General features: G+C 41.9%; 2 protein-coding genes and 1 non-coding gene across 5 annotated transcripts; all 3 read right to left on the minus strand.

Moving 5' to 3' along the window:
• Positions 1-1,660: 1,660 nt before the first annotated feature.
• Positions 1,661-11,175, minus strand: TOMM20 (translocase of outer mitochondrial membrane 20). Its single transcript, XM_053299537.1, has 5 exons — positions 10,879-11,175; positions 8,728-8,774; positions 8,322-8,403; positions 6,820-6,962; positions 1,661-2,071 (listed from the first exon to the last, which is right to left on the minus strand). Exons 1-5 carry the CDS (start codon positions 10,997-10,999, stop codon positions 2,027-2,029), a joined length of 438 nt encoding a protein of 145 aa, XP_053155512.1. The 5' UTR covers positions 11,000-11,175; the 3' UTR covers positions 1,661-2,026.
• Positions 9,203-9,339, minus strand: LOC128341378 (small nucleolar RNA SNORA14). Its single transcript, XR_008314383.1, has one exon. It is a non-coding gene; the product is annotated as a small nucleolar RNA SNORA14 (small nucleolar RNA).
• A 2,660-nt stretch (positions 11,176-13,835) lies between the features above and the next one.
• Positions 13,836-27,162, minus strand: RBM34 (RNA binding motif protein 34). Of its 3 annotated transcripts, none has more exons than XM_053299560.1 (11): positions 26,999-27,162; positions 25,091-25,259; positions 21,944-22,080; positions 20,173-20,380; positions 19,103-19,162; positions 17,690-17,733; positions 16,473-16,556; positions 16,226-16,289; positions 16,096-16,138; positions 15,314-15,432; positions 13,836-14,260 (listed from the first exon to the last, which is right to left on the minus strand). In XM_053299560.1, the coding sequence occupies exons 1-11, from the start codon at positions 27,028-27,030 to the stop codon at positions 13,973-13,975; spliced, it is 1,248 nt and encodes a 415-aa protein (XP_053155535.1). In that variant the 5' UTR covers positions 27,031-27,162; the 3' UTR covers positions 13,836-13,972. The 3 variants fall into 3 exon arrangements, with proteins under 3 accessions (XP_053155535.1, XP_053155525.1, XP_053155532.1); XM_053299550.1 differs by lacking the exon at positions 26,999-27,162 and adding an exon at positions 26,612-26,825; XM_053299557.1 differs by lacking the exon at positions 26,999-27,162 and adding an exon at positions 26,612-26,825 and having other exon boundaries at positions 25,091-25,270.
• Positions 27,163-27,902: the final 740 nt, after the last annotated feature.

The following is a 27,902-nucleotide window of genomic DNA, read 5'->3' on the forward strand; positions in this document are numbered from 1 at the left end:
TTTCTGTTGGATGGAAGCCAACAGAAAGTTGGATGGAGGCTACCCAAGAATGGGTAAAAGAACAGAGTTTTACAACTGTAGCAAAAATGTTTTTCTGTGGATATCTTAGCAGGATGACTATGCTGGGAATAAAAATACTGAAAAGCAGTTTAAGATACATTTAAATCTTTGAGCAGCTTAGGACCAAGATATCAAGATCTGCCTCGTTCTACATGAACCTGCCCAGACACTGAGATAATGAACTGGGTATTAGTTCTCGGCCCCATCACCATCAGAGGCTTGATGGGGTGGGTACTTGGGAACAGGACTTTTGGGCAGCAACACCTAGACTGTGAAACATCCTCCACTTACAGCAGGACTACACAACTCTGGCCCACCAGCTGTTGTTAGACTACAACTCCCATCATCCCCGGCCACAGTCAAGTAGTCAGGGATAGCAGGAGTCACAGTCAAACAACTGAAAGGCCAAAGTTGTACAGCCCTGCCTAAGAAGTTCAACAGCCCCCTTCCTGATCTCTTTCTAGCATTTGACCAAGACCTTTTAGCCTGCTGTTGTCTAGGTGGCTGGATTTTTGCATTTGCTTTTTTGGGTTTGGTGCTATTGCAGTGAAGGAATGACTCCTTCCCTTTATGTTTTCTGGATGTTCTTTGGTTTGTTCTGTGTTTCCTCTAAGCTCTGCAGGAGTTAAAAGGTTGTAACCTCTGATTGACAGCCAAGTCTGAAGTAGCAAGTAGTGTGTTGCCGAGTTTTGGAGGGAATGTAACTAAGTGTTTTGATTGGATGTCTCCAGACAGAAACAGAAGGTTCTGGCTGCCTGAGGTAAAAACCACCCTGATTGGTTGATGTATACCTCTTCCAGCGGGTGGGGGGGAGAGATTGGATATAAAAACAAAATTGATAAGGGGGGTTGCTGAGGAACAGAGTGCTGTGTGAGCTGGAAGGCTGGAACACTAGTAGAATAGGGTCTGGCTGAAGCTGCTGGGAAAGTGGCAATGAGGGAGCTGGGCCTACTAGAACCTGCTAGGCCTTAGCCTAGAAAGCCTGTTTTATATTTTTAAATTGTACTCTTGCCTGAATTGTTCTGTTTGTTCCTATACTGTTTTTTTAAATAATTTTTGAAGACGATTAAAGTAACCTATTATTGTTTTTCCACTATTTTACCATTGTGTCTGTCTGTTCTGTTCCCACCTCATGCCTACTTGTCCTTTTATTTACCACACTACTGAGTTTGATATTTTTAAAGAGACAGAGGTTTCAGTGATTGGGAGTGGAAGCAGTCAAGTAAGCTAAAAATCCTGAACTGGTGGCAGTGGATGTTTAGACTGAAGCCCAGCTGAGGCCAAGTCCTCCTCACATGCACATTTTATCATAATAAGTTGTATTTTAACAATTTTTTAAATTGACTATACATCACTTCAGGCATTGCTGTAGAAGAGTAAAACAGCTGTAACGAGTTAAATTTGAGTAGTGCATCACTAAAATTTTCTTCTTATAGTTTCATTGTTCAGCATTTACTACAGTCAACTTCCTTTTAATATAATTTCTACTTCTGTTCTCCAAATGAATACGCCATTAAAAAAAGAATAATCCTGGGATATTTCCAGGACATGCCGAAATCTTTTTACTTTTTAAAAATATGTCATGAACACAACAGAGGAACACAGGTAAATCTTTATTGCCTCAGCTTTGTTTCTTCAAAAATGAGCATAGGGTATTTTATGTTGTAATTTTACATCTTTTATATGTACAATGTTACAACTGAATTGGTAATAAATGACACTAGTGATACATTTTATAACTCAACATGGTGTATTTATAAAATGAATTTATCAAAATACACTTTGCACTAGATAATAAATAAAATTCAGCCAAACAAACCTACTCAAAGTTTAAACCAACTTTGGTAGATTTCAATATGGTATACTGTCCATTATAACGACTATGCTTGCTCCTTTACCCCACTCCCACCCCCAATGATGCTCATCTTTGGGGCTAAAGAAACACTTTTCCCCCTGTTGCGATTTCTCATTCCACATCATCTTCAGCCAAGCACTGTGCACTTACAATTCTCTGTAAAAGAAAATAATTGAACAGCCTTAGAACATTATGAAAGGTACTTCTCACCTGCTAGATGAATAATTGAAATTAATTGTAACAGGGAAAACTTAGATCTCTCCCTCTCTGCCATAAACACTACCACAACTCAGAAAGCAGTAGGTAGGCACCAAGGGAGGAATATCTTAAACACCCCACCCTGCCAAATATATATGAACACAGCAGTTGTGCAATATTTGGCCAATCCAACATAGGTTAAGCATTACTTACTTGGGAACCAGTAAGCACATCAGCATATATTGTTGCTGTTAATATTTTACTTTTCTGTGTTCAACAGTTTGAAATTAACTGAACTAAACACACCAAGAAGTCATATGTCCCTTTTATGTTAATCCAGACACAAAGACACTGAAATAACTAGTCAGCTTTTTTGCTGGAATGAACACAGAGTTGATGGGTTTCTGCACAGGAATGTGGAGCGTTCTCCAAATTTTGACAACTGGCATAAGATCTTGAGAATCCTGAATATTTTGTTTTTAAACAAATCCTTAAGATCCAAACGCAGCTGCAGAAATGTTTGAAAATACGTAGTGGCTCTAAATCAGGAACTGCTTTTGTACAAATAAGGGATTACACACCAACAGCTGCTCCTCATAGTGCTTTGAACCACTTTTGAAATGCAAGCATTTCAACAGTGACCTGAGAATCAGTATGTCGGAATCAGTATGTGTTCAGAAAAAAAGTTAAGCAACCTGCTATCTGCCCAGAATTCAGCATAAGCTTTAAAACAAAGGCGTGGGGGAATCAGTGCAGATCAGCAGAGCTGTTCCGTGTAGCAAAGGAATTGCTCCACAAATTATGCATGCACACACCCCGCCCCAGGTAAAGAGGGAGGAACTAACTACAGCCCTTTGTGATCAGTTTGCATGTCACTTTGCTGACAGTTGCTCGCATCTGTGCTGATCTGGACTCTGTGGTTTTGGCAGTTCTGGCAGACGTGCCTCAGGTACCATCGGGTCCTATTGTATTAGATTCTTTTCGGTTTACAGCCTTAGGATGTGGACAAGATCCTGGGTAGTGTGCAGGCAACATGATGCCCGCACACAGGAGAGGAGAGCTGGTCTTGTGGTAGCAAGCATGACTTGTCCCCATAGCTAAGCAGGGTCTGCCCTGGTTGCATATGAATAAGAGACTTGATGTGTGAGCACTGCAAGATCTTCCCCTCAGGGGATGAAGCCGCTCTGGGAAGAGCAGAAGGCTTCAAGTTCCCTCCCTGGCTTCTCCAAGATAGGGCTGAGAGAGATTCCTGCCTGCAACCTTGGAGAAGCCGCTGCCAGTCTGTGAAGACAATACTGAGCTAGATAGACCAATGGTCTGACTCATTATATGGCAGCTTCCTATGTTCCTATGATGCATTCTTGATCCTTGCCCTTCATGGCTAATAACAACTGCCAGGGAGGGTACAGGCAGATGGTTGGAGACAATTATCAATGCTTCATTGAGGGCAGGATGTCATCATATCTCAAGGAAGCAATAGTAAGACCATTATTAAAAAGCCCTCCCTTGAACCCTCCAACCTGTCTCCAGCCTTCTGTTTTTGGGCACGGTGATAGAGTGTGTAGTGGTGTCCCAGCTGCAGAGGGTTTTGGATGATATGGATTATCTCTAGACATTTTTCAATCTAGCTTCCATCCTGGATATGGGATTGAAATTGCCTTGGTCACTCTAGTGGATGATCTACACCGGGAGCTTGACGGGGGAGTTCTACTGGACCTCTCAGCGGTGTTCAATACCATCAACCATAGTATCCTTCTGGACCACCTCTCAAGTATAGGGATTGGAGGCACTGCTTTGGAATGGCTTTAATCCATTCTTGGGGGAAGGGTCCAGAAGGTGGTGCTGGGAGACTACTGCTTGACTCCGTGGCCATTGGCTTATGGAGTCCCACAGGGTTCAGTTTTGTTCCCCATGCTGTTTAACATGTACATGAAACCACTGGGAGAGGTCATCCGGGGATTTGGACTGAGTTGACCACAATATTTATTTATTGCATTTCTATACCACCTAGTATAGAAATATGCAGATCACACTCAGCTCTATCTCTCCTGGTCACCTGATGCTAGGGAAGCAGTGGTGGCCACACCATAGATTTGTATAAGGGCATTACAATGTCAGCATTTTTGTTTTCAATCCCCTTCCTAGTGATCCCTAGTATAGAATGTGCCTTTTTCACAGCTGCCACACACTGAGTCGACATTTTCAATTAGCTGTCTACTACGACCGACTCTTGGTCAGTCACTGACAGATCAGACCCCATCAATGTATATATGAAGTTTGCATTTTGAATGGAAATGAAGTGGGAAGCCCCCCACTCACAAATCAAAGCAGGAACTCCTTGAAGTGCCAAGGTAGCCCCCAAATCAAATCAGGACTGCTTTGCATAGCCCTAACACATCTATTCCAATAAGTTATAAACAGAGTCTAATTATAGTTATAACTTTGGAATTTTTTTTTAAAAAAATATGAAACTGAACACAAACATGTAAGCAGTGTTCCCTCTTAAGGCGTGAACATGTGCCTGTGCTCACAAGTTTTTTTTTAAATGTCTGCTCAGTTAATTTTAGATCCCGCAGAGGTTGAATCAGGAAGGCCCCATTCCAAATGCACACACTGCCTTGATACTCCCACCTAGAACAAAACTCATTCTGCACACAGATGAAAAAAACTAGAGAATACTGCATGCAAGCCCAATAACTGTTGCTTGATTAAGATAAGAATTTCTGTAGCTGGAGAAAGGCTCAGCTATTTGACCACTCACACACTGCCCTGATAAAGTCTAGCACTAAACAAAGCCCATCCTATGGACAAACTCCTCATCTATACACCTCCAACCTTTGCCACTAACATCTTCCAACCACTCTGGACATTTCCCGATTCCGATTTTTCATTTCTTGTGGACTTGCAGCCTGATTCTATACATGTTTACTCAGAAGCTCTGCTGAGTTCAATGGGCCTTGCTCCTAAATAAGAGTGAATATGGATTGTAGTTTAAGGTTTAGGTACTATATCGTCACAAAGTACATGTGTGGTACTTTGTGTAGATAATTTTAGTTAGTCTTTCGCAGCATGTCCATTCAGAAAGCTGGTCATGGTTTGTCTTTGAGACTGATTGTCAGCTAAGAAAAGGTTATTCTCCATAGAAGAATGTAGAGGTTCAAGTAATTACTGGGCAAAGTGCTATTTGTTATAGTGAACAGAGTTGAACATTGTACTAGGAAGTTATGGCAAACTATCTGTAGTGTCAAAACGTCTTCAAACTCTGTTTTGATTTCAGTCACTTCTCCACAATGAAGTTACAGGGGGGAAATGTATGATAACTGAATTATCACAGAAGCACCCACAACCAAGTGCTTTACATACAGCCTCTTGATCTGTAGACTCACAGAAGTCCAACAGCATTAACAAAACATCTTGCAGCACGTAAATGAATATTGTCAGTTTCTTGCTAACCTCAAAAAATATTGAAACAGGACCAACATACCTGCATTCCAACATTTCAGAACACACATTCATTACTTACGCAACAGAGGCCAAAAATGCTTGATACACAAAAAATTCAGTCAACCGAATTATTTTTCATCTCTACCAGAAAGTTTAGTCCAGACTTATTTTTACTTTGTGAAATAATTATGTGATAATAGTAATATTCTGGAAGAACAGGTGACATGCTCATTATTTTGATGATCTCTGAAAACATGTCAGGATTTTATCCCACCCTAGAGCAGGGGTGAACAATACCTGGCTTGCCAAATCCTAGTTCATGACTCACTAGTATAAACTCTCAACCTACATGGAGGGAAGGCTAGTGCTCCTCACTGTGGCCTGTATGTATTTTACAGAACGTTGTCCTTCTGGCACAGAGCTATACTCACTGTTTGACACTGACATTGTGCTATCCAAGTGGTGCAATTTCCACAGATGTTACCAGCGACACACTTACTTGGTCCCAAGGACAATAAACAGGAATGTAGTCTGTGCAACTGTCAGAGAAGCTACTGTCCTTAAACTTTTGTTACTCTGGAATGGCCTTCCTCTTGACACTCACAATGCTGCATCTTTGGCAACATTTCAGAGGGGGTGTAACACACATTTTTTCCTCCCAATGTTTGGTGCAGCAGTATCACTTTTGTACTATGGTTGTCACATTGCTTTTATATTTTGTTTTGTTCTACTTCGTACTGATTTGATCATATTTTGCATTAGTGCATGCTGCCTTAAATGGAAGAAAGGTGGCTTATAAATGAATCTGAACACCACACTCTCTGAAAAAATGCTAATATCACCACTTCTCCAATCCAGCTAGAGTACCATCCTCATTTTAATGCTCAAAGCACCTACTAGTATGCCAATTAAGTCATTCTTCTTAGTATCAGTAAGAACTACCATGCACTAAAATCAATGTCTAAGTGTGCACATGGTTGCAGCTTTACTTAGGAATAGCCCTGCTGAAGTCAATGGAACTTCTGAGAAAATATGGATGGGACCAGAGCAATGTTACCTCTAACAGGGATTCTAGATGTTATTGACTACAACTCCCAGCATCCCCAGCTACAATGGCCTTTGGTTGGAGATTATGGGATAGTAGTCAACAACATCTGGGAATCCCTGTTAGAGGGAACACTGGATCAGAGTGTAAATAACTTTGACAGTCATCAATTCCACTTCAAGTACAAAGAATAAATGTAAACAACCATTTTTCATACCTGGCTAATTGTTGGGAGTTTAGTAAGAAGCATTTGAAAAACTGGCGGTGGAAGAGTCTGCTGTAGAACTTGTAGTAACTGCTGTGGCTGCCCACAAACAGCAATGGCATTTGTTAAGTGATCAACACCCTTTTCATATTCACCTGCACAAGAAGAAAGCAACTTACATTAGCTTTAAATTGCGTGTCACAAACTTCATCTTCAACATCCATTTGGAAGTACGAATGACAAAAAACCATCTTTCATATCAAATCAAAACAGAATTCTGGGGATGTGCATGAAACCGGTGACTGCCAGTTCGAAGGTGGGGGGGCAGGGGAGAAGATAACTTTAAGGACCGGGGAGGGTGCTCTTCCCCCTGCCATGTTTCCCCCGCCAGCACTGTGTTCTAAAACGGTCTCACAGGGCGGCAGCGTACCTCCTTGCTGCCCCGGTGTGTGGCGGACCAGAAGTACCTGTAAGTGGCCAGAGCACATGGACCTCTGGTCCATCACACACCGGGGCAGCAAGGAAGTATGCCGCTGCTGTGTGGGGCCATTTTAAAGCACAGCACTGGCAGGGGAAACATGGCGGCGGGGGTGGGGGTGGGGTGGGGGGAGAAGAGCACCCTCCCCGCTCCTGAAAGCTATCCTCCCCACACCTTGGAACTGGCTGAACCGCCAGACTTTTGAACTGGTTTGGAGATCTGTAGAAGGCCCTCCAAACCGGTTCATGCACATCCCTACATGGATGCAAGGGTCTTCTAGACATTTCCTCAAGTGGCAAAACCACTGCTGGACAAGGGGCGGGGCAAATGTCCCTGGGCCGTAGGAGTGATAAGAGGGGTGGGGAACAAATGTTCCTAGGCCACAAAATTGTGGGGGTTGCCACGGTACCCTTTGCTCCCCATGCAGCTGGGTGAGTGTCCCATCTGCTCCCTCTGCTGCTGGGCCTGCCCCTTTTCATTGCCACACACACAGGACCTCACGAAGGACAGTGAAGCAGCACACAGTCAGGTCAGCAAAGAAAGCGCTAGGGTACATGGGCCTAGCAGCAGTACCCCTACCACACATACTGGCATGTAGCCAATGCAGAGCAGTGTGCCTGGCAGGAAGGGAGCAGGGCAGTGGCAGCAGGAGGGCAGGTGTAGTGCCCACCTTCTCATTCTGTCCTGGGGCCACTGCCAAGCTTCCTACACCCCTCATTTCCTCCATCCAAAACCAGGTCTCTGGCTCTGCTCTCTGGTGCAGTTCTTTAAAAGTGCACCAGAATTTTAAATTTAAATTCTTTAAATTTTACTGTCAGAACCCACAAGAGCCTTTTACTGTCAGAATCCACAATCTTCAAAATTATTTCTAAATGTTCCAACTTCAAGCATACAGCTATAAAATCTTTCCAAATAAATATGATTTGGATGCTGACTAAAGAACATGTAGCTTCTTCTTTGCTTCCTTAAAAATTATGCTTTGTTTATTCTTCATGCTACAATACTTTATGTCTCCCCCACTTAAAATTGTAACAACCTTGTGCTAGTAATTCCTCGCCAAGCTGTATCTCTTCAAGGAAGAACTTCTGAACTGCTTCCGCATCTTTTAGATCAGGCAGCTGTAACAAACATTTGTCCAGTTAGCCATTTAGCAGCCTCAGCATGTACGTTTTAATGCGATATTGAGGAACATTTACTTGCTTGATAATTGATCAAATTAAAAACTTCCAGGAGAGAAAAAAAGTTCACCGAAAGTTACATTTCAGATTTTCAACAATCACATCATTGAAAACATTGTCATAATCTCATCAGTTTATCAACACTTGCAACGACTAGAAAGGGCTGCAAGTAAAATAAACTGAAGGCCATTCTGAAGAGAATTCTGTATGCCACATACAATAAAACAATGAAAATCTGGATTAAATGCAACAAGGCACTGATACCTTTGAAAGTCCTGCTCTCTCTTTGGCAAGCTTCTGTTTCTTCCTTCCTATGAAATGAAACACCATACACTTTCAATGTATATGTTCTATACTAATCAAAAGGTTTGTATTTGATAATGACATATTCATTTTCAAATCCTAATTCTACTGGCACTCCAAATTGAGTTGAGGCAGGGATATAAGAAAAACACTTTTGCACATCACAGAGTATACTACGGAAATTAAGAATAAACGTAGGCATATGCCCTATCCATTTTTATTTTTTTTTACATACGGACAAGCAACAACCTGAAGACCTTGCATATAGCACTATTTATTCATAAGAATTTAGAAAAGATTTACAGTACTGAAAATTCCTATAATTACACTCCTCAGATAAGAAAATTCTCAGCATAGAAAAGGACACCAGCTCAGGTTAAAAAAACAAGTTTACACAAGCATTTATTAAGAACAAAATATTATATCAAAGTACATGAGTTTCTGTTGAAGAGGTGAAATAATGCAGAACCATGAGAGATCGTACTGCATTTTGGATAGCTCTACATTTTTCTCTTGCATTCATCCTTATCCTGGAAGTTATAACAACAATACCAGGAGGGTTTGAGAATGCATCAGGCAATACAGCGAATAGCTAAGACAACACTTTGAGGTGAACTTTTCTAAACCTTCCCCTGCTCCCCCAGGCTTCCAAAGACAGTTTTACCTTTTCCTAATAAAAGTACTCTGAATATAGGCCAATTCCAACATAGAGAGTCACTCAAATTATGTCATGCTATTCTTCAAAGGCAGAAGTTAAACAAAGATGTGGGTTTACATTCCATAAGCACCAATTATACATATAGACAGCCTTAGCATCTATTTCATGCAGTCTCAGAAGGAAAAACATTTCAGATTAGCAATTAAGATATTTTAGAAAGTTTTAAGTCCATAGAACTTTTGCATATACACCAAAAGTTCAAAGCCAATATAGCAAGCTTATACAATCTCATGTGTACTTATTTATATACTGCCCTTCATCCCAAGACTCCAACATGGATAACAAGATAAAAATAATTCAATTAAAAAAATAAACCACAGAACACTGCCTGGAACCAAGATATCTTGGAAAGTGCCACCTTCCCTAGAGCCTGCCCAACAACTTTGCTTTATATCAGAGGCTATCCTCCCCATTGACGGCAGTTCAGCAAGTGCATATACTACAAATGCAAGAGAGCCTTTTAAGTTATGGCACCTTAAAATGAGGAATGCCCCCATGAAAAAGATATGTCTAGTTCCTCTCTTCAGAACTCCCCTAAAGGTGGGCAACAGTCTCATTGAGCCAGTTTTTAGAAAACTGGGTTCCTTTTAAAAATTGTGCTTCTATTCTATTGCTGTGGCTTTAACCACCAGTCTTAGTTAATTATTCTGTTTTTAGACAGTCATCTCTGATTTTAAATGCTTAAGCTACTTTAAGTATATTTTAATATACAAAACTAAGACATAATTAAGGCCTGAGGATAGGACACAAAGATAAGTTATACAGCAGCAAACATGCATAAAACCCACAGTATGTAGCCACAGAGAACTCCAGCTTCCTAACCCAGTGCTACTCACCTAGTGGTGAACACGTGTTAGCTGCATATACATATTACATGTGTGTGTCAGCGCGCCTAAAAAGCATTTTTGCACGTATGTGTTAGGAACACTGTTCGAAGCAGCAGCCCTCCTTCATGCAGCGCTCAAGCCAAAGAAAGCGTGAGCGGCTAACCAGCTTCGCGGGGAAAGAGGCTTTGGGGATACACAAACGAACACACACCAGAGTTCTCAGAAGACCAGCACAGGCGGAGGTCCCGTTTGGGGCCTGGGCGGATTTTTCACTCAGGCTCGCCACACACACACACCCGCCCTTGTTTGTACGGGTCGCGCGGCCGCAGACCAAAGACCCTGCAGGGCAGGCTTCGGTCCCCTCCTCCTCTTCTCGACACGGGCCAGGAAGCCCTGATTTGAAGGCTCTGTTGGGGGAAGGGGACGGAGAGCCTTTGCTCCAACACGATCCCCTCCATCTATGGGGCTGGTGGCGGGGAGAGCAGGCGAGAGTCCCGCCCCGGAATAATCGAGAGACGGTTAAAGCGCGCGTGGAAGGTCGGGGAAGGGAGCGACAAAGAAACTCACGTTCCCGCAGCCGGTTCTTGAAATTGGGGTCGCTTCTCCTCTTGCGGTCAAAGTAGATGCAGTAGCCAATGAAGAGAGCCCCGCAGAGGCCCGCGGCGATGGCGCTGGTCTTGCCCACCATGATCCTGCCGAGCGCGGGGCCACTGCCGCGCCTTGCACTTCACAGGCACCTTGGAGCAGAGGATAGATCCCACCCACCGCTCCACACACGCTTCGGCATGCGCTCTTACGTCATCACTCAGCGACAGCAAATAGACAGATTTGCCAAAGGGAAGAGACTTCCCGCATTTCTTCGGCTGGTTCTACGCATGTGCATATTATTACTGACCCATTCACCTGCGGCCGCCTTGCGCATGCGTAGTGAGGTCCCGAGCTCTTCTTTTGGCTCCGCCTCTTGCTTCCTATGTGGAAAATGTCACGTCTGCCCCATCTATTCCGTCCGTTATGCTTAGAAATAAAGTGCATTGAGCTAAGTGGAACTTAAAAGTGTGTCGTCAAGTTGATTTCGACTCCTGACGCCCACAGAGCCCTGTGGTTTTCTTTGCTTCCTCTCGATCAGTATGAGATGATGCCTTCAGCATCTTCATATATCTGCTGCCGCCAGAAATAGTACCAGTGGGGATTCGAACCAGGAACCTTCTGATTGTTAGTCAAGCATTTCCCCGCTGCGCACTTAAGTGGAATTTACAGTCCGATGAAGTGTGCCACTGATTGCAGCGCTGACTGACTTTTCTTGAATACCTCCGGTCACTACACTACACCAACTACCTGACATTCAACATAGCTTTATTCAACATCACATTAACAGTCTTTTAAAACGGGGAAATGACTTGATTAGCAAGCCATAGGTTGCCAGTTTGAATCCCCACTAGTATGTTTCCCAAACTATGGGAAACGCCTATATCAGGCAGCAATATAGGAAGATGCTGAAAGGCATAATCTCATACTATGCAAGGGAGATGGCAATGGTATAAACCGCCCAGAGACCTAGGTTTTGTTTTAAACCGCCCAGAGACGTAGTTTTGGGGCGGTATAAAAATATGTAAAACAAATCCCTCCCGTATTTTACCGAATATGTAAAATATGTAATATGTAAAATATGTAAAACAAACCCCTCCTGTATTTTACCGAATATGTAAAATATGTAATATGTAAAATATGTAAAACAAACCCCTCCTGTATTCTACCGAAAAAAATCTCAGGGCTCTGTAGTTGCCAGGAGACGACATTGTCTCAACGGCACACTTTACCTTTAACTAAGACCAACAGCTACATTATACTGTTGCTGCAAAACAGACAAAGGAGCAAAGGAATGGGGTAATCTTGATGAGGTCAGAATGGCAAGTACAAATAAAGGCTTGAAAATATATTACATAACCGACTCACTGTTTTTATCCCAATAACGTTTTAGAACTAAATGAAAATATTCTGAAACACAGCTCTGTACAATAAATGAATAACTACTGCTCATCTCTACTCCTAACATTTCCCCGAAGGAACACAGTAGACACAATGGGGGCACAGCAATATGGCAGAGATGGTATTGGCTTCCTATGGGCTTCTGGGCTCCATGCAGAGATGTTGCATGGAGCACAAATCACCTTGGACACTACGCTGGTGTGTGATGTCCAAATCATTTTTGATGCCAAATATTGTGATCTTCCTTATCTGTGCCCCACTATATAACCCATAACCGGCTTGGCATTTTATTAAGGGCAGTATGTCAATGAACAAACTGCAATCCCGAAGATTGCCCATAGCAATGTCAGTTTGTTTATTTATTTATATTTTATGAACAATAGATGTTTGGATGCTCCAAAACTTTAGCTGCTGCCCCCTCCCTCTAGACTATCCCACTCCCAGGAAGGAGGCATCTCGGAAAGAAATGGGGAGCTGCATCTCCCACTCCCAGGAAGGAGGCATCTCGGAAAGAAATGGAAGTTTGGGGCAGCATACAAATCTGATAAATTAATTCATACTTTGGGGGCTACAGCTGCCCTGTGTATGTGCCTGTTTTCCTGATTGCTGGGTTCTTGACTACTTTATATTATTCTGTGTAAGTCTGTAATTGACAGTGCATTGAGGCAGGGGTCATGATGGGTGAGCTTGCAGTATGACCTGAGCAATAAAACCAGAGTAGGTACTGTTATTGATAAATAGTTTATAAAGAGATAAACACCCAGATTTGAAGCCTAATTCGAAGCCAGTGTTACAGAATCAAATGGGATCTTTGCCACACACATCCCCCCGTACAGCTGGGTGCTAAGTTACAGGGAGGCTTCTGGGGTGTGTGAAACAGTGTCCCTTTTCCTTCCTCTCTCAATATAGCATTGTCTATTGCAAGGAGGAAAGTTTTTAACCTCATAACACATACTCCCCACCACCACCAATCCTATTCCCCTACACCAGGATACTTACAATAAGCTCTTGGAACAGGCCAATTCCCACTTGCTTCAATTTTTAAAAAAATGAAAGACCGCAAACAATAAAAACCAGCCCTCCACGCACACACATTGTGGCTCAAGAGCACTGCACATTCTGTAGATTGTAGAAGCTCAGTCAGTCAGTCTCAGGACTGTAGAAGCTCAAAGGGCTGTTTTGGGTTTCTAAACAGCTTTTTCTTACACTAATTTATTCTTCTAGGGAAATTTCTAGAGAATTTCTGGAGTATGCAGAGCATCTACCTTACTTTTGGGTGGCTCCATTTCACTTCTAAACCGACCCACAACAAAAGGTTGCAGTATATTCCTGATGTGCATGATACCCGAGTCTGTAGATGAGCATGGTGAAAAAAACAAATCATCAGTAAAGAGTCCCTGTTGTAATTTGGGTCTCACTTCATACACCACCACCCCTGCTATTTTCTGGGTGTTTTTGTATGTGGTGGATTGCACTGGTGCTGTCATAGATTATTTTCAAACCCCTTCCCCCTCAGAAACACAAAGCTGTGAAATGGCTGGTGAGAAAAATGGTTTTATACTCCTTTCCCCCACTGAAGCAGAAGGGGTTGTGATTGTTTTGAGGGAGTCTTCTTCAAGCTAATACATATATAATATAATACATATTTTATTTAAAAATAAAGGGTGTAACAATTTCATTTGGATTTTTTAACTTTTGTCTTCATGATGTGTTTTTTTGATCTTGCTTTTTTGCTCTTTTTCACTGGGACTGCTTTTTCACCAGCAAAAGAGTTGCTGGAGCATCCTTTAGCATTTTTCAGTGAAAAACCCTTTTTGAACTTTAGCCCAAAGGAGTTCTTTACATTCTTATCTACACTTTTCTGTTGCAGTTTTTCCGTCTCAACAGAGCGTTGCACTCGTAATTTTCTTCCTCTCAGTTCAGAGTTGTTAAGCTTCAGAGCAAGGTGTACAGCATCTGTATTCTGTAAAGAAAATAAAAATGTGTTATATATAAAGGGTAAAATCTTAATTAGGCATTCAACTTACATTTTAGCCATTCATGTTTGTTAGCCTATACAACCTAGCACTGTTATGTTTATATGTTACAATCAGTTGGTGTGGTAGTCATATCTATTCGCTGGTGACTTTGAATGGATGTTTGGGCAAGCGGTGGAGCTTTTCCTTCCCCTCCTTTTAAAAGCTGCTTTTCGCTGTGCCTCATTCTAGACTAAAAAAAGATGGCAACTGGCAGCAGCCAGCTGCTAGCAATGCTATCTCCGATTCAACTGTTGCAAAATCTACCAGTGCCTACAGGGGTGTGGCAGAAAAAGCGGTGGGGAGGAGGAGTCCTGCTACCAACCCTGCCCCATCCCCAACTCTTTTTAAGGGCTGAATAACAAATCTGAATTACAGCAGGCCAATGCAGTCACCGTGCCTGGGCAAATATCTAAAGCTAATACTAGCTTTGGAAGCCCAATATATACTCCACTACATCTTTAAAAATGGAACTTTTCAGAAGGCATTCTGGTTAAAAATTAAACAGGACACAGCCACTTGGGAAACCATCCCATGGTCTACACAAAGGGTTTTCTTTTTTTATTAAACTATTACTTGGAAAGCAAATAAATGCAAGTTTTGCTGTTTATGACCATATCAACTGTGGCCAGGTTTGTGCTGAGGGAGGGAGTAGCAGCAGCACTGATGGGCATGCATGCGCCTGTACCGCATACAGCCAACAAACACTTCTAAGAGTTTAGGTGGTGTGCATTAAATACAGTGTAAATGTCAATTTTTTCCTTTATAGATATGCAGTAGATGAGGGATGGCTACTCTGAGGCTCTATAGCTGTTGTTGGGATTACAGCTCCCATCATCTCCAGCCAATCAATCTCGTTGTTCTGCACAGGACAATGACAATAAAGATCTATCTATCTATCTATCTATCTATCTATCTATCTTTAATAGCTAATAGCCAGAGATTATTAGACTTGTAGTGTAACAACTGGAGGGCCAACCCTGTAACAGATGTTAACATACCTCAAACAAAACATAACCAAACCCTTTGCCGATGCCAGTGTTCCGATCTCTCACAATTCGCACACCCACTACATTTCCACATTCAGAGAAGTGGTCTCTTACAGTATCATCATAAATTTCTGTATGCAAATAAATAGTTGGAAAAAAGCGTGCTAATGTTAAATTATTTTAGGTTAATTTTTTAGGCCAGAATTCAAAACATTTTCATTTACGATTTAAATGGAGCAAGTTTACAACCACTTTATCACCTGCAAGGACTACTATATTGTGCAAGAGTATATATTTCTTTGTAATCCATTACAATACGTAATGAGAGCATCTGACAATTTATAGCAAAGCAAGTAGTTCTTGATTTATGTGGCACTTCAGCTTTCTAAAAAAAGAGTATACATTTAAGTACATAGTTAAATAGCATTCTAGATGCTGTCTAAGTCCATTAGTTTCCAAAAACTACAAAGTAAATAGTGGATAACATTCAAACCAGTACTTCCACGATTGGAAGATGTTCCATTCATGCAAGCGGGCAGTGATTTTTCCCAATCTCCCACTTCCTTCTGCAGACCCTGCATGCCACCCCCAAAAGCTATTTCTAAAGGTCCCTAACCCTCAGGAACAAATTTTTGGGCTGGAGGGATAGGTAGGTGAAAATCACCCCTCTTGCGGAATAGTCTGGATGCTACCCAGTGGATTTCATAATGCCTTCTTCAATAGTAACTTCAATGCTAAAACTAGTTTATATTTGCTAAAAGAGAAAAGACTGTGAAATCCCACCTTTAACTTACCATAAGGGAGATTTCCCACAAATATAGACCTTTTGTTATCATGCTGTAAAACAAGCAAAAAGAACTGTCAGTAACCTAAAGAGAGAGAAAAAAGGGGAAAAAATTTTCCTACTTCATTTGAACTACTTACAGAAGTGGATTTTGAAGCAAGGTCAACTCGGATGTGTAATCCACTGGCAAATTCTGTTCCATTACTATTGAAGCCATAACAGGAACAATACAAGAACATAAAAATCAGAACTAAATTATCAGTTGCTATGTTAGTTTGCAGATAACATTGTTTTACAAAGAAAGGTTTTACAATTTAGGATCAATATGCTTTCAGTTGTTAAGATGTGAATAATCAGACACGCACAAAACATGATTTTAAAACATACCATTTTAAAGCATGATTAGCTGCAGATTCTTCCTTGAAAACAACATATGCGTTAAGATACTTCATACTAGGATGCAGCTTTCGCCTAAAGAGAAAGCTTAATGTAAATGGAGCAAAAAGTCTTACATATACACATTTGCAAGCTGAACTTAATATTGCCCTAGAAGACTTTATCCAACTTTCAACACAATCCTCAACATGTCTAGTTGCACACAAGTTCTACTGAGTTTGGTAGGGGTTTGGATTGCACCTCTGTTTTTCAACTGCCCATCCTATATTTTGTTGATCTCCTCCCAGAGCTCAGAATCAGTCTCTCCAGGTATTTCTAGATCCCCCTAAGTCCATGTGCAGCACAAGGGTGCTGGGCTGAACAGTCCTGGCTCTTTGTGAAGCATCCAAATTGGCTTTTATTTGCTACAAAAGTTGTGACTGCATTACTTATTTAACACATTTGTTTACTGCCCCAAACTTGCATTTCTGGGCGGTCTACAATAAAACAATACAAATTAAAACATAAACAAAACAAGGGAGAGGAGAGCTGGTCTTGTGGTAGCAAGCATGACTTGTCCCCTTAGCTAAGCAGGGTCTGCCCTGGTTGCATATGAATGGGACACTAGAAGTGTGAGCACGGTAAGATATTCCCCTATCCCCTCAGGGGATGGAGCCGCTCTGGGAAGAGCAGAAGGTTTCAAGTTCCCTCCCTGGCTTCTCCAAGATAGAGCTGAGAGAGATTCCTGCCTGCAACCTTGGTGAAACCACTGCCAGTCTGTGAAGACAATACTGAACTAGATAGACCAATGGTCTGACTCAGTATATGGCAGCTTCCTATGTTCTTATGTAAAATTAAAATGTTAATACATTAAAATAATTTGTTTTACATAACAGTAAACGATTAGGTTTAAAGTACTTTCTACCTTTCCCAGGTAGGAAGAGAAAGTTTCTTATTGTGCCAATCACTATTTGCCACTCTATTTATACTGATTACAGAACTGGGTTATAAATTCCAGAATAAGGTCAGTTTCCACTGAGGTCCATAACAGCCACGTAATCTTTAGCAAATTGCATTGCTGTAGGCAGTTATACAAGTATTGTGTGTTATAAACATATTATTTTGGAACACACACAAATTAACAAAACATAACAGCTAGAAAGGAAAAGTTTAAAGATAAAATGCCTTTTTTCTTTCAAGAATGAAGAAATAGAAATTACCAAACCTACTTTATGGCTGCCATTTTTTTGGATAGAGAATCCTCTGCTGGAATCTTAAGGGGAAACAAACAAAGAGTTTTAGTTGGTAGGTCTTGTTCAGTATAATACATACTATGAACATTTTGGTTTTGTTATGAAACTATGAATGAGACAGAACACCATTGCGAAATATCAGTGATTTTTTCCAACTATGCTAGAACTCACATAATTGAGCAAAAATAATTTAAAAATACTTAGAAAATAAATTAGAAAACAAAGGTGTTTGTTAAGACAACCTTGCTGATGCTCCAGAATGGCTAGGCCAAGCCTCCACAAATTTGCTAGCCAGGGCCAAAGATCCCAAGAGATCTTCTCTCTCAAATTGGCAGGGAGGAGGTTAATTATGTAGTGCTGTTGAGCTTGAAGCAAGCAAAAGCCACATAGGAGACTTGCTACTTTGGCATGTTCCTAAGCCCAGCACAACACAAGACACCTCCTTCCCTCCTCCCAGGTCTCTGGCATGCTCAGAAAACCTGGGGTGGGGGCAGTGGCAACCACACGTGACGGCTTGATTAAGAAGCCAAACCAAAATGTGAGAACTTAGTATTAGATGATTACTTGCCCCGCTACTGCTGCCATATTTCCTTCTTCCTTGCTTCTCCACTTTCCTGCCCAGTTGCTTCATGACCATGGCACACCCTTGCTGCCTGTCATGGCCCTTTGACACTAGAACAAGCAGTGAGTAGGTATTCATTGCAAGTACTGGGCAGAGAAAGGCCAGGAAAAAACTGTTACTAGTCTACTTGCTAGGGGACAACTGCTATCCATTCTAGGCAAGCTAGCTGTACCTCTAAATCACACTGGCTTAGGGCCAAATCACACAACCAACCTAAGCTGACAAGCATGTGGGTGACCTGAACTTTTTGGTAACTGTGTAACCTTATATCCAGCATGCAACTCAATGCATGTTGAGTGCACCACTGCCAAACTTGTATAGCAGCTGTACAGAAGCACAAAAGTAAGCTGAATTACTTATCCAATATCTTGCACATTAACATGTATACAACAGCTAACAACTATGGCCAACATCCAGATTAACATCTTATATGTGGAATAATGTTCCACATGTGCAATAAAGACAATTTTTGCCGATCCCCTCTTCACGTCTCAAAAATATGTCCCGATGGTCCTACAACCTCCAGATACATATTTTTGTAAGGTACAAGCCAAACTAGCTTCATGATTAATTGTCAGGCACAAGTTGGCATGATCTGCCACCCTTATGCAAGGGCAGCTATATGAAAAATACAGCAGCACAGAGGTAACAACTGAAGGCATTGGTAGTCTCCTGCATTCACGGCACTTTTGTCCCTTCTCAGAGATTGAATGTGCTCTCTCAAGAAATACTCTCACAATCTAACAAAAAGAGAGGGAGAAACATACCAAAGAGCGGAAGCGAACTGATTCGATTTGTCCATATTCTTTGAAAAACATCTTCAGCATCTAAGTGCAAAACACACATTTGGTTCACTTTATCAGTGCAAATATCTGTCAGTCTTTGTTACATCTGCTCAAAGGCTGTTGCATAAACCACGCACACCCACCCAAAATGAAAAACACCAAAAATTGTATAAGAATATTAAAAATAAATATCAAGAATACCAAAATTCAGGGTCTTGAGAATACAATAAAAAACCTCCAAAATCAAGTTAACCTGATGAAATCTCAAGTCAGAACATCACCATGACAACTGGCTGCAAGGAGAGAAATAGTTTCACTTGGATTTTTGAGGCACAGAAGGAGACCTAGTGGGTCACCAAAGTATCTTTATCATAAAAAAGTAAACCAATGAAATCTGACATCTTCTAATCATTTGGGGCGGTGAGATTAGTTTTGTGCTAATGTAAACTGAAGTATAAGGAAGCAGCACAAGGTCATCATAAGAAGAAAATAAGAATAGTTATTGCACTAGTAGAAGACATGGAGCTACCTGTTGCACAAGCTTGTACAAGTCCCTGAGAAGGGTCCTTTTCTAACAGGGAAGCCCAAAATTGTGTACTAACTCAAAGTTGCACAACACAGTGCACTATCATTTGTACAGTACTTTAACACTACATCTTTTACAAGCTTATAAGTCCCTGAAAAGCTCCTCTTCCACTAGTGGCAGTGCAACATTCTGAAGCACTGTGACGACACAAAGTCTTTCACAGAGCACCACTTTTAACTAGTAGAAACAATAATAAAGAAAAACCTGGCTTCTCTAATACCAGTAATATACTGAGGTCAAAGCAGAAAGAGAGAGAGAAATATGATGATAAATTGATAAAGCCAGCACCATAAAATTGAAATCTAGGTGCAATTGAACATGTATAGCTTACTCCTAAGAAGATTTACTCACAATAAAATCTCATGAATGTCAATGATACTTACTTCCTGCTAAGTAACTATGGGATCTCAGCTTCCTGTCTTGAGAGAAACTGCCTAGGCTGTGCTCCCTAAAATTACTCACTCACCTGTGCTGTACAATCAATAGGCAAATTGCCTACAAAAAGTGTCCTCTTATTCTTAAGCATTTCCTCAGCCTGGTTGACTTTTGTTTTCTTGTGTTTTATTCCAGCGTCTTCATCTGAAGCTGAAAGATGTTTGGTATTTCTCAACTTTTGCTTGATTTTAAATTCTTTTTTCTCCTCTTCTTCATCTGCTTGTTCCAAAGCACACTCCCTTGATGAACAAAGAAACATTGCAGCCACATCACCAACAGCTGCATATCAATAACCTCAAGAGATGGGGGTGGGGTGGGGGAGACACACTAGTCTTGTGCTAGTGTAAATGCTGTTGTGCTAGTGCATGAACCCGGTGTGGAGTCATTGTGAGAAGGAAGTAATCTCTCTTCCAGACTAACTCTTGCACTAGTGGAAGATGTTGCGCTAGCAGTAGTGCAACATGGTGTATTAGCTAACTACTACACAACCTCTTGCACAAGTTTGTATATGTCCTGAGAAGGTTCCTCTTTGGCTAAAGGAAGTGCAACACCGTGCACTAGCTAACTGTTGCACAAAACTTTGCACAGCCTCCTGCAGAAACTTGTCTGTGTGTTCCTGAGATGGTTCCTCTTCTGCCAGTGATAGTGCAACACTGTGGAGCACTGCAACCGTAAAAAGGCCTTCTGGAAGTGACACTGTGGATACTACCTTATATGTTTTAATCACCTAGCCACCGAAGTAACAAAACATCTGTAGCTAGAGAGACTGGAAATTCAATCTATAAGCAATAAATAAGTTATTTGGGGCGGGGAAGATGCATAAACTAAGGGTCAGTTCATATGTTACACTTGTGGATCTCAGTGTTCTTTTTGATCACAGAGTGATTTGATTTTTATAAATAGGGTCCTCTTTTAAATGCTGGTCACAGAAAAAGGGAAATCATAATAAAGAAAATTTGTTTGCTCATGCTATACTTCTAAAATGTCTAAGTTGCCTTATCCTTAAGAAAGATAACACTTAAGCAACCCATAAAACTAGAGATCAAATTCTCAATATATAAAAAATGCTACATACAAAAATGAACACATACCATTTTCACACAAGTCTATGTCAAAGATGTGGGGAGAGGTGACGGTTAATTTACCTGCTTGAGAGTGATGTAAAAAAGAACCCCAAATAAAAAATATTTTAATATACAAACCTCAAATAATTATTTCATTTAATCAAACCAGCATGATAAATTATAACCCTTCATTGATTCCTATACATTAAAATCCATACAAATAATCATATATTAAAATGATCCCCTTTAATCAAAAGTATATAAATTCAGTCCTATGATAATAATGTTAAAAAGTCCAAATAAATATTCCTTCTAAGGTTTCCAGTCAGTGTGATCAAGATCAATGTGATGCTCTTAACAAAACTCCATGAATACTTCTTAAAAATCTGTGAGTTGATACAAGCTGTTTCAGGAAGATATCTAATAGCTATTCACAATATGCCAGACACATTTTGGCTATTGCTCAGCCTTCTTCAGTGGCATTAATACAAAAATTATTTACAGTCCATCAGTATAGTTGTGAATATTCAATGTTGTAGTGCTATAGCTCAAAATCAATACATCTTCTCTTGTTGCATAGGAATCAACAAAGCATTATAATTTATCATGCAAATTTGATTAAATGAAACACTTTATTATTTGAGATTTGTATATTAAGATTTTTATCTGGGGTTCTTTTTTGCATCACTTACTGGTTTTTTGAACCCTAAAGGTTTTTAATTAATCTACCTAATTTACCTGCTTGCCACTCGTTCTTCTGCTAGAAAGAGAGTCTTTTTATTAGCTCTCTTTTTCCCCAGAGGCTCACTTTTAATACATGTGCTTTGAACTTCTTTGGCAGTTTCTTCTTCTGTATACTTGCGTTTTTTATTTTCCTTTTGGGGGGAAAAAAGAGTGATAAACAGTTCATTAAAATGTGCCAAATGTGAAAAAATGCAAGTTCACCAAGCAGCAATGAAAGTGGACTGCAAATTGGGTACAGCTTGTTTCATCCCCTCAGCAAATCCTCATGTTCATATAGAAATTATGCAAAACATTACTTTAAACAACTTCTCACCCTTGATTTCAAAAACATTTCATCATGTGTATCGGAAGAATTTGTGCTCCGAAGCATATGGCATTGTTTTATTTTAGTAAGTATTTAACAGTAACACAAAAAGTGTGAATAAGACCACTAAACCAGGATATGTTTTACTATAACTTTTAAAGGCTTACCAGTGTTCTGGTAAGCTGCTTATTTCACATAAGCAAATGGCCATTTATACATGTAGCATTGCATAATGGTAGCTGCTGCCACATAGCCCTGTCCCACACTGCAGAAATCACGTGTGTTGGGTATATAACATGATTTCTATTTCAGAGATATTACTGGTGCAGCATTGGACCAGTCCACGTGGAAAGGCTACACAGAGAGTATAAAATCAAGTCTCAGAGCTGAAAAACTGATTATTTGATTAACTGGATTAGATTAATTAGAGCAGATAATTTGATTAGAAAACATTCATGGCAGTGCTTGTCAATACTCATACAATTTCACAGACTGTACAGGCGAAGAAAACATGTTTAAGGGGAAAATGCACATCGGGATAAAGTTTTCTTTTCACAAGCTGGAAGGTGTAAGTTACACAATGGACAACAAAAAGGGATTGTTACTCCATCAACAATTCTTGTTGGTGACAAGTGCTATGTTGTAGGGATGTGCACGAACCTGTTTGGTGTTCCATTCTTAGAACGCCAAACAGGTTCTGAACCCCTTCATTTGCCCCCCTGCGAACATGGGGGCGGGGTGGCTTTAAGGCAAGGGGAAAGTGCTCTTCTCTCCCCTGCCATGTTTCCCCCTCTGGCACTGCTTTAAAAAATGCTGGCGCAGGGTGGCTGTATACCCTCTTGCCGCCCTGGTCAGTGTAAAACTGGAAGTGGCATGCGTGCATACACCCACCACAAATGTGCATGTGAACGGTGCGCATGTGTGTGGCAGGCACACACACGTGCATTTTTGAAAGCAGCACCGGAGGTGGTAATGCAGTGACTGAGGTAAGAATACCCTCCCTCTGCCTTAAAGCCACCACCCTGTCTCCCGGGTGTGCATGGAAACGGTTCCATGCACACCCCTACTATGTTGAGGCATCTTTGTCACAAAAGTCTAAGCACTGCCAATGACAACTGACAAATTATTGCAACAGCACCTTTTTTGTTTCACAAGCTTTCAATCAAGCAACAATCATTACAAGATTTTATGGCACTAAAGACTTATCAGCATGGTGCAGCTGCTTCGTTTGAGAATCTCTTCTTCGTACTAGCTGTATGTTTGGCCTGCTCCACCACAAAGAGATGTATGTTTTGCTCAAAGATAAACAGTTTCAAATAAGAGCACAGTGTGAAAAATAAGGTTATTATTCCTTTCCTTATAATAACATCATCTGTCATGTTTCAGTACATGTAATATGAATACTAAAAATAGTTAAATCTATCCTCACTTTCAGGCTTGTTCTGCCAATGAAATATTAGGGGACTGCAACTATCAGTTGAAAGCAGAAATTACTTCTCACATGAGCTTACATAGCTGGAGTAGCAAATTATATAACCTATAACTGATTTCTGCAAGAGCTGAAGCGGAGATACACAAGCAGCATATAATTGTGCTTATATGGATCTTCCCTGGTTCCAATTAGTAGTGTAGACAGCTACACTAATTATGTGAGCAGATAAAACTTGTATTTGCCCAGATATGTCACCACATTTCAATTCTCACTTTTAGATAGGTCTGTACAGCTTTTGATCCATCAAGGGGATGGGGCTGTAGCTCAGCAATAGAGCATCTGATTTGCATGCAGAAGGTCCCGGGTTCAATCCTTGGCATCTCCAGGTAGGGCTGAGAAAGACTCCTGTCTGAAACCTTGGAGAGCTGCTACCAGTAAGTGTAGATAATACTGAGCTAGATAGACCAGCGGTATGACTCAGTATAACGTAGCTTTTTATGTTTTATATAAGCTAAGCATAGTTTACTGGAAATATATGGCAGAGCAAAAAGAAAGAGTTAGCCTCTTTTTATTGCTGTTTGCTCACGACTGTAAAAATATATCAGTAGTAGAGGTATTAAGCACTTGGCAGCCCAAAATATAAGGCCGGTGGGTTGTATTCACCTTGCTGAGTAATGACACAACCCTCAGGGACATATTTCTGGAAGCCAAAGAACACTTTTGGAGGAAGGGGAGAACTGCAAAATCACTCCCTGTGTACATGCTCTGATGATTGACAGGCTTTCAGCTGTACTTGAAACAGCTCTTGCTGCGAGAGCACAGCTCCTGCTCAATCCCCTTAATGTTGTGCTAGATGTCAGCCACTGCCCCATGCTCGTAATAGGCACTAGGGATGTGCACGGAACTGGCGGGGGTCGGTTTGAAGATGGGAGGGATAACTTTAAGGGTGAGGGAGGATACACTTACCCCACCACCACGTTTCCTCCACCGGTGCGCTCTTAAAAACTGGACTGGCAGGGCGGCAGCGTACTTCCCTGCTGCCCCATCCTCTTCTCGAACCAGAAGTGACAGGAAGTAACCCATGCACGAGTGTGACATGTGCACAGGTTACTTCCGGTCCAAGGAGAGGATGGAGCAGCAAGGAGGTATGCTGCTGTACCACCAGACCTGTTTTTAAGAGAGCGCTAGTGGGGGAAATGCATCGGGGGGGGGGAGTGCACTCTCCCCTGCTCTTAAAGTCCCCCCCACACACCTTTGAACCTCCCGGTGTTCGAAAGGGCCTCCGAACAGGTTCATGCACATTCCTAATAGGCAACCTGGCAATTTGACTACAAAGCTCCAATGACTCAGTATAGAGTACTGAATGTGCATTTTGAGACTGACCTAGGAAAATAAGTGTACTTACTCTCGGCACAGCAACATACACTGGCTGTGTTTCAGCTGCAGGAGTACTGAAAAGTTGTACTAGGCGATCGGTACCACATACTGTGGGTTTGTTTTGAAACAGGCTGTTGGCCACTTGCCCCACGATATAGTCTTCGTTTGATATAACAACATCTCTCTCATGCACTTTGCTATAAAAAAGCTAAAAGTTAATCATCTGTTATCATTTAGTACTGCCGGCATTTTATACAAAATATACTATAGTTAATGCTGAAGGTTTTGAAAAGCAACACACTTAGGTAACCAACTGGAACATGCTCATAGTTCTCATATATAAAAATTAAAAGGATATTTTCAAAATGTTGCACGAGCTTATCCAGTAAAAAGTTACATGACAAAAATCAAGTTCAAGGAACACCGGGCTTAATATGTGACATTCACCCAGAAAGAATCAGGCATCCTCTTATAGTCTTCCATGCTTGTAAATAAGGGCAAAGGCTTTTCTAATAACTTTTGTTGCAGATGAACAAAAGGAAGTGAGATGCAAAATACTAAAGGCCTTCTAAACTGCACACTAGCTTAGATCAGTCTGAAAGTCCACTTCCCAGTTGAACTGTTAATTTGTTTAGAAAAATTAAGCAGCAGCCAAAAATGAAGCTACTCACTTCCACAATTTAAATTCCCAGCTACAGAAACACTGAGAATCTGTTATATGTAAAGATCCAGGGTTCCACAATTTTGCTCACCCTGGCAAGCATAAAGAGCACCAGCCTCCCCCTCTTGGAGCTGTAGAGGTAGCGGTGGGGGCAACAATTATCCCTGCAGGTGTACCTGCCCTTTGGAGGGCCTCAGGAGCCAAACACAACCGCAAAGAAAATCTCTGCCCCTTCCACAGCTCCAAAGTTGGAGCTAGGGGTTTTTTGGGAACTGGATTTCTGAGGTGTTCCAAGCAGTGCAAGGCAATTTCCAGCCTCTCCCTCTGGAGAAGAGAACAGCAGGATTGTCCCTGCAGTTTTGCTTCTGAGAGCCTCTAAAGTGCAGCACAACTGACCCCAGCCACCTTCCTGAGTTTGAAGCTGAAGAGGAGTGCTAGGAATGATCTTCCACCTCACCAGCTTGAAGCTAGTGAGGGAAAAAGGAGGACAGAGGTGGCGGCGGGCCCAGCCCAGCCGCGGAGGACAGAGGTGGCAGGCCCGGCCGCGGAGGCAAGGCCCAGGAGGGGGGAAAGAAAGGGGGGACAGAATTGACAGTGGGGAGGAGAGGCAGCTGGGCCCAGATTGGAAGCAGAGACTGGGGCAGAAGGTGGTTGGGGGAGATGTAACCGCTCACCCCAAAGAATGCACAGTTGCTCTGTGCGGGGCTGGCTAGTTACAAACAAACTCCATGTACGTTGTTAGGAAGGAACAGATTACTCAACTGATCCTACTATAGACAAAAACTTGTCAAGTTATGAAAGTACACATCCAAACTATACAGAAACCACAGAAGAAGGGAGAACACATTCCTACTGCTTTTTAGTCAGCACTGAAGCGTTGTGTCTTACGTCAGAACGTTTGAGACTCTCCTGAAACATGTCAACTCCATTAAACCAGCACAAGGAGAGATATACAGTGGGCTGGGATCATGGTTTAACTCGAGCTTGCGCTTAGCCCCTGATGCTTTTTACCACTAAATTTTAGCCACAAAATGTGAGGAGCAATGATAAGGAAGAGAGCAATTCTGGGCATGTACAAAGCGCCTTCCCCTCAGCATTGCAGCTCAAGCCTGACTTCCGGAAGTCAGCATGAAAAGTACACGTGTGGGGGGGGGGAGGAGAGCGCCGAGCGCCTGGGGGATTTGGCCAATGGGCACTGGGAGGGGAGGACCAGAACTTGATTTGGAGATCTTTGTGACCGTTAGAACCGAGAGAGGATGGAATAGCGACCCTCACCCTTTGCTTCGGCGAGCCTTGGACGGCTTCATCTTCGGCCTGGGGATGCCGCTCTTTGTGTGGTCGCCCGCTTCCGCCTCAAGAAGAGCATGCAGCGGCCTTGGGACTCACACTTCCGGCTCCAAGGCCCGCCCACCTCGATCTTCTTGCTGCTCTGCTTTTCTCCCGGCCGTTCTCCTCGTTGTGTCGCTGCCTGCGAAGCAGTGCGGGAGCGCTCTCTGCTGGAGAGCGACTAGAGGCAAGCGAGCGCTTCTGTCCAACTGGGGAAGGTTGAGAGAGTTTTGCTTTTGGTTGGGTTCGCCCCTAACCGCACTGAACTCCTGCAAATAAAGCCGGAGGCTAGTATAGTTGAGTGATGGAGAGCTGGTCTTGTGGTAGCACCGTAGCAAGCATGACTTGTCCCAATAGCTAAGCAGGGTCTGCCCTGGTTGCATCTGAATGGGAGACTTGATGTGTGAGCACTGCAAGATATTCCCCTCAGGGGATGAAGCCGCTCTGGGAAGAGCAGAAGGTTTCAAGTTCCCTCCTTGGCTTTCTCCAAGACAGGGCTGAGAGAGATTCCTGCCTGCAACCTTGGAGAAGCCACTGCCAGTCTGTGAAGACAATACTGAGCTAGATAGACCAATGGTCTGAGTCAGTATATGGCTTTGCTGTAATGCTGGGTTAGTCACAATCACGGTTTAACCTGAGTTGAGGCTTGCAAAATCTTTAATCCAGAAGCCTGTCTTGCCCCCTGATCTCAGTTGTTTGGAGGCTGGTTGGGGTTGCAAGAGAGAGGCGCTTGCTACCTAATGCTTTTTATAATGGCGTCTCTCATGCATCCAGTCAGAGCCCTGCTGCCATTGCAAATAATGCATCTGTTTGGCCTCTTCCATTTCATTTTCATTTTTTTAAACCATGATTT

This window comes from Hemicordylus capensis, chromosome 1, assembly GCF_027244095.1.
Source record: "Hemicordylus capensis ecotype Gifberg chromosome 1, rHemCap1.1.pri, whole genome shotgun sequence".
NCBI lineage: Eukaryota > Metazoa > Chordata > Lepidosauria > Squamata > Cordylidae > Hemicordylus > Hemicordylus capensis.

What these genes read in the sequence shown, in the direction of transcription:
- RBM34 (XM_053299550.1), bottom strand. Translation starts at nt 26,652, where the DNA reads ATGGAGTTGACATGTTTCAGGAGAGTCTCAAACGTTCTGAC. An exon ending in GAAGAACGAGTGGCAAGCAG is followed by an intron (nt 20,381 to 21,943) that starts GTAAATTAGGTA and finishes TTGTTCATCAAG; the next exon opens with GGAGTGTGCTTTGGAACAAG. An exon ending in CTATTGATTGTACAGCACAG is followed by an intron (nt 19,163 to 20,172) that starts GTGAGTGAGTAA and finishes TTTTGCACTTAG; the next exon opens with ATGCTGAAGATGTTTTTCAA.
- TOMM20 (XM_053299537.1), bottom strand. Translation starts at nt 10,999, where the DNA reads ATGGTGGGCAAGACCAGCGCCATCGCCGCGGGCCTCTGCGGGGCTCTC. An exon ending in CAAGAACCGGCTGCGGGAAC is followed by an intron (nt 8,775 to 10,878) that starts GTGAGTTTCTTT and finishes TTCATTTCATAG; the next exon opens with GAAGGAAGAAACAGAAGCTT. An exon ending in AGAGAGCAGGACTTTCAAAG is followed by an intron (nt 8,404 to 8,727) that starts GTATCAGTGCCT and finishes TGTTTGTTACAG; the next exon opens with CTGCCTGATCTAAAAGATGC.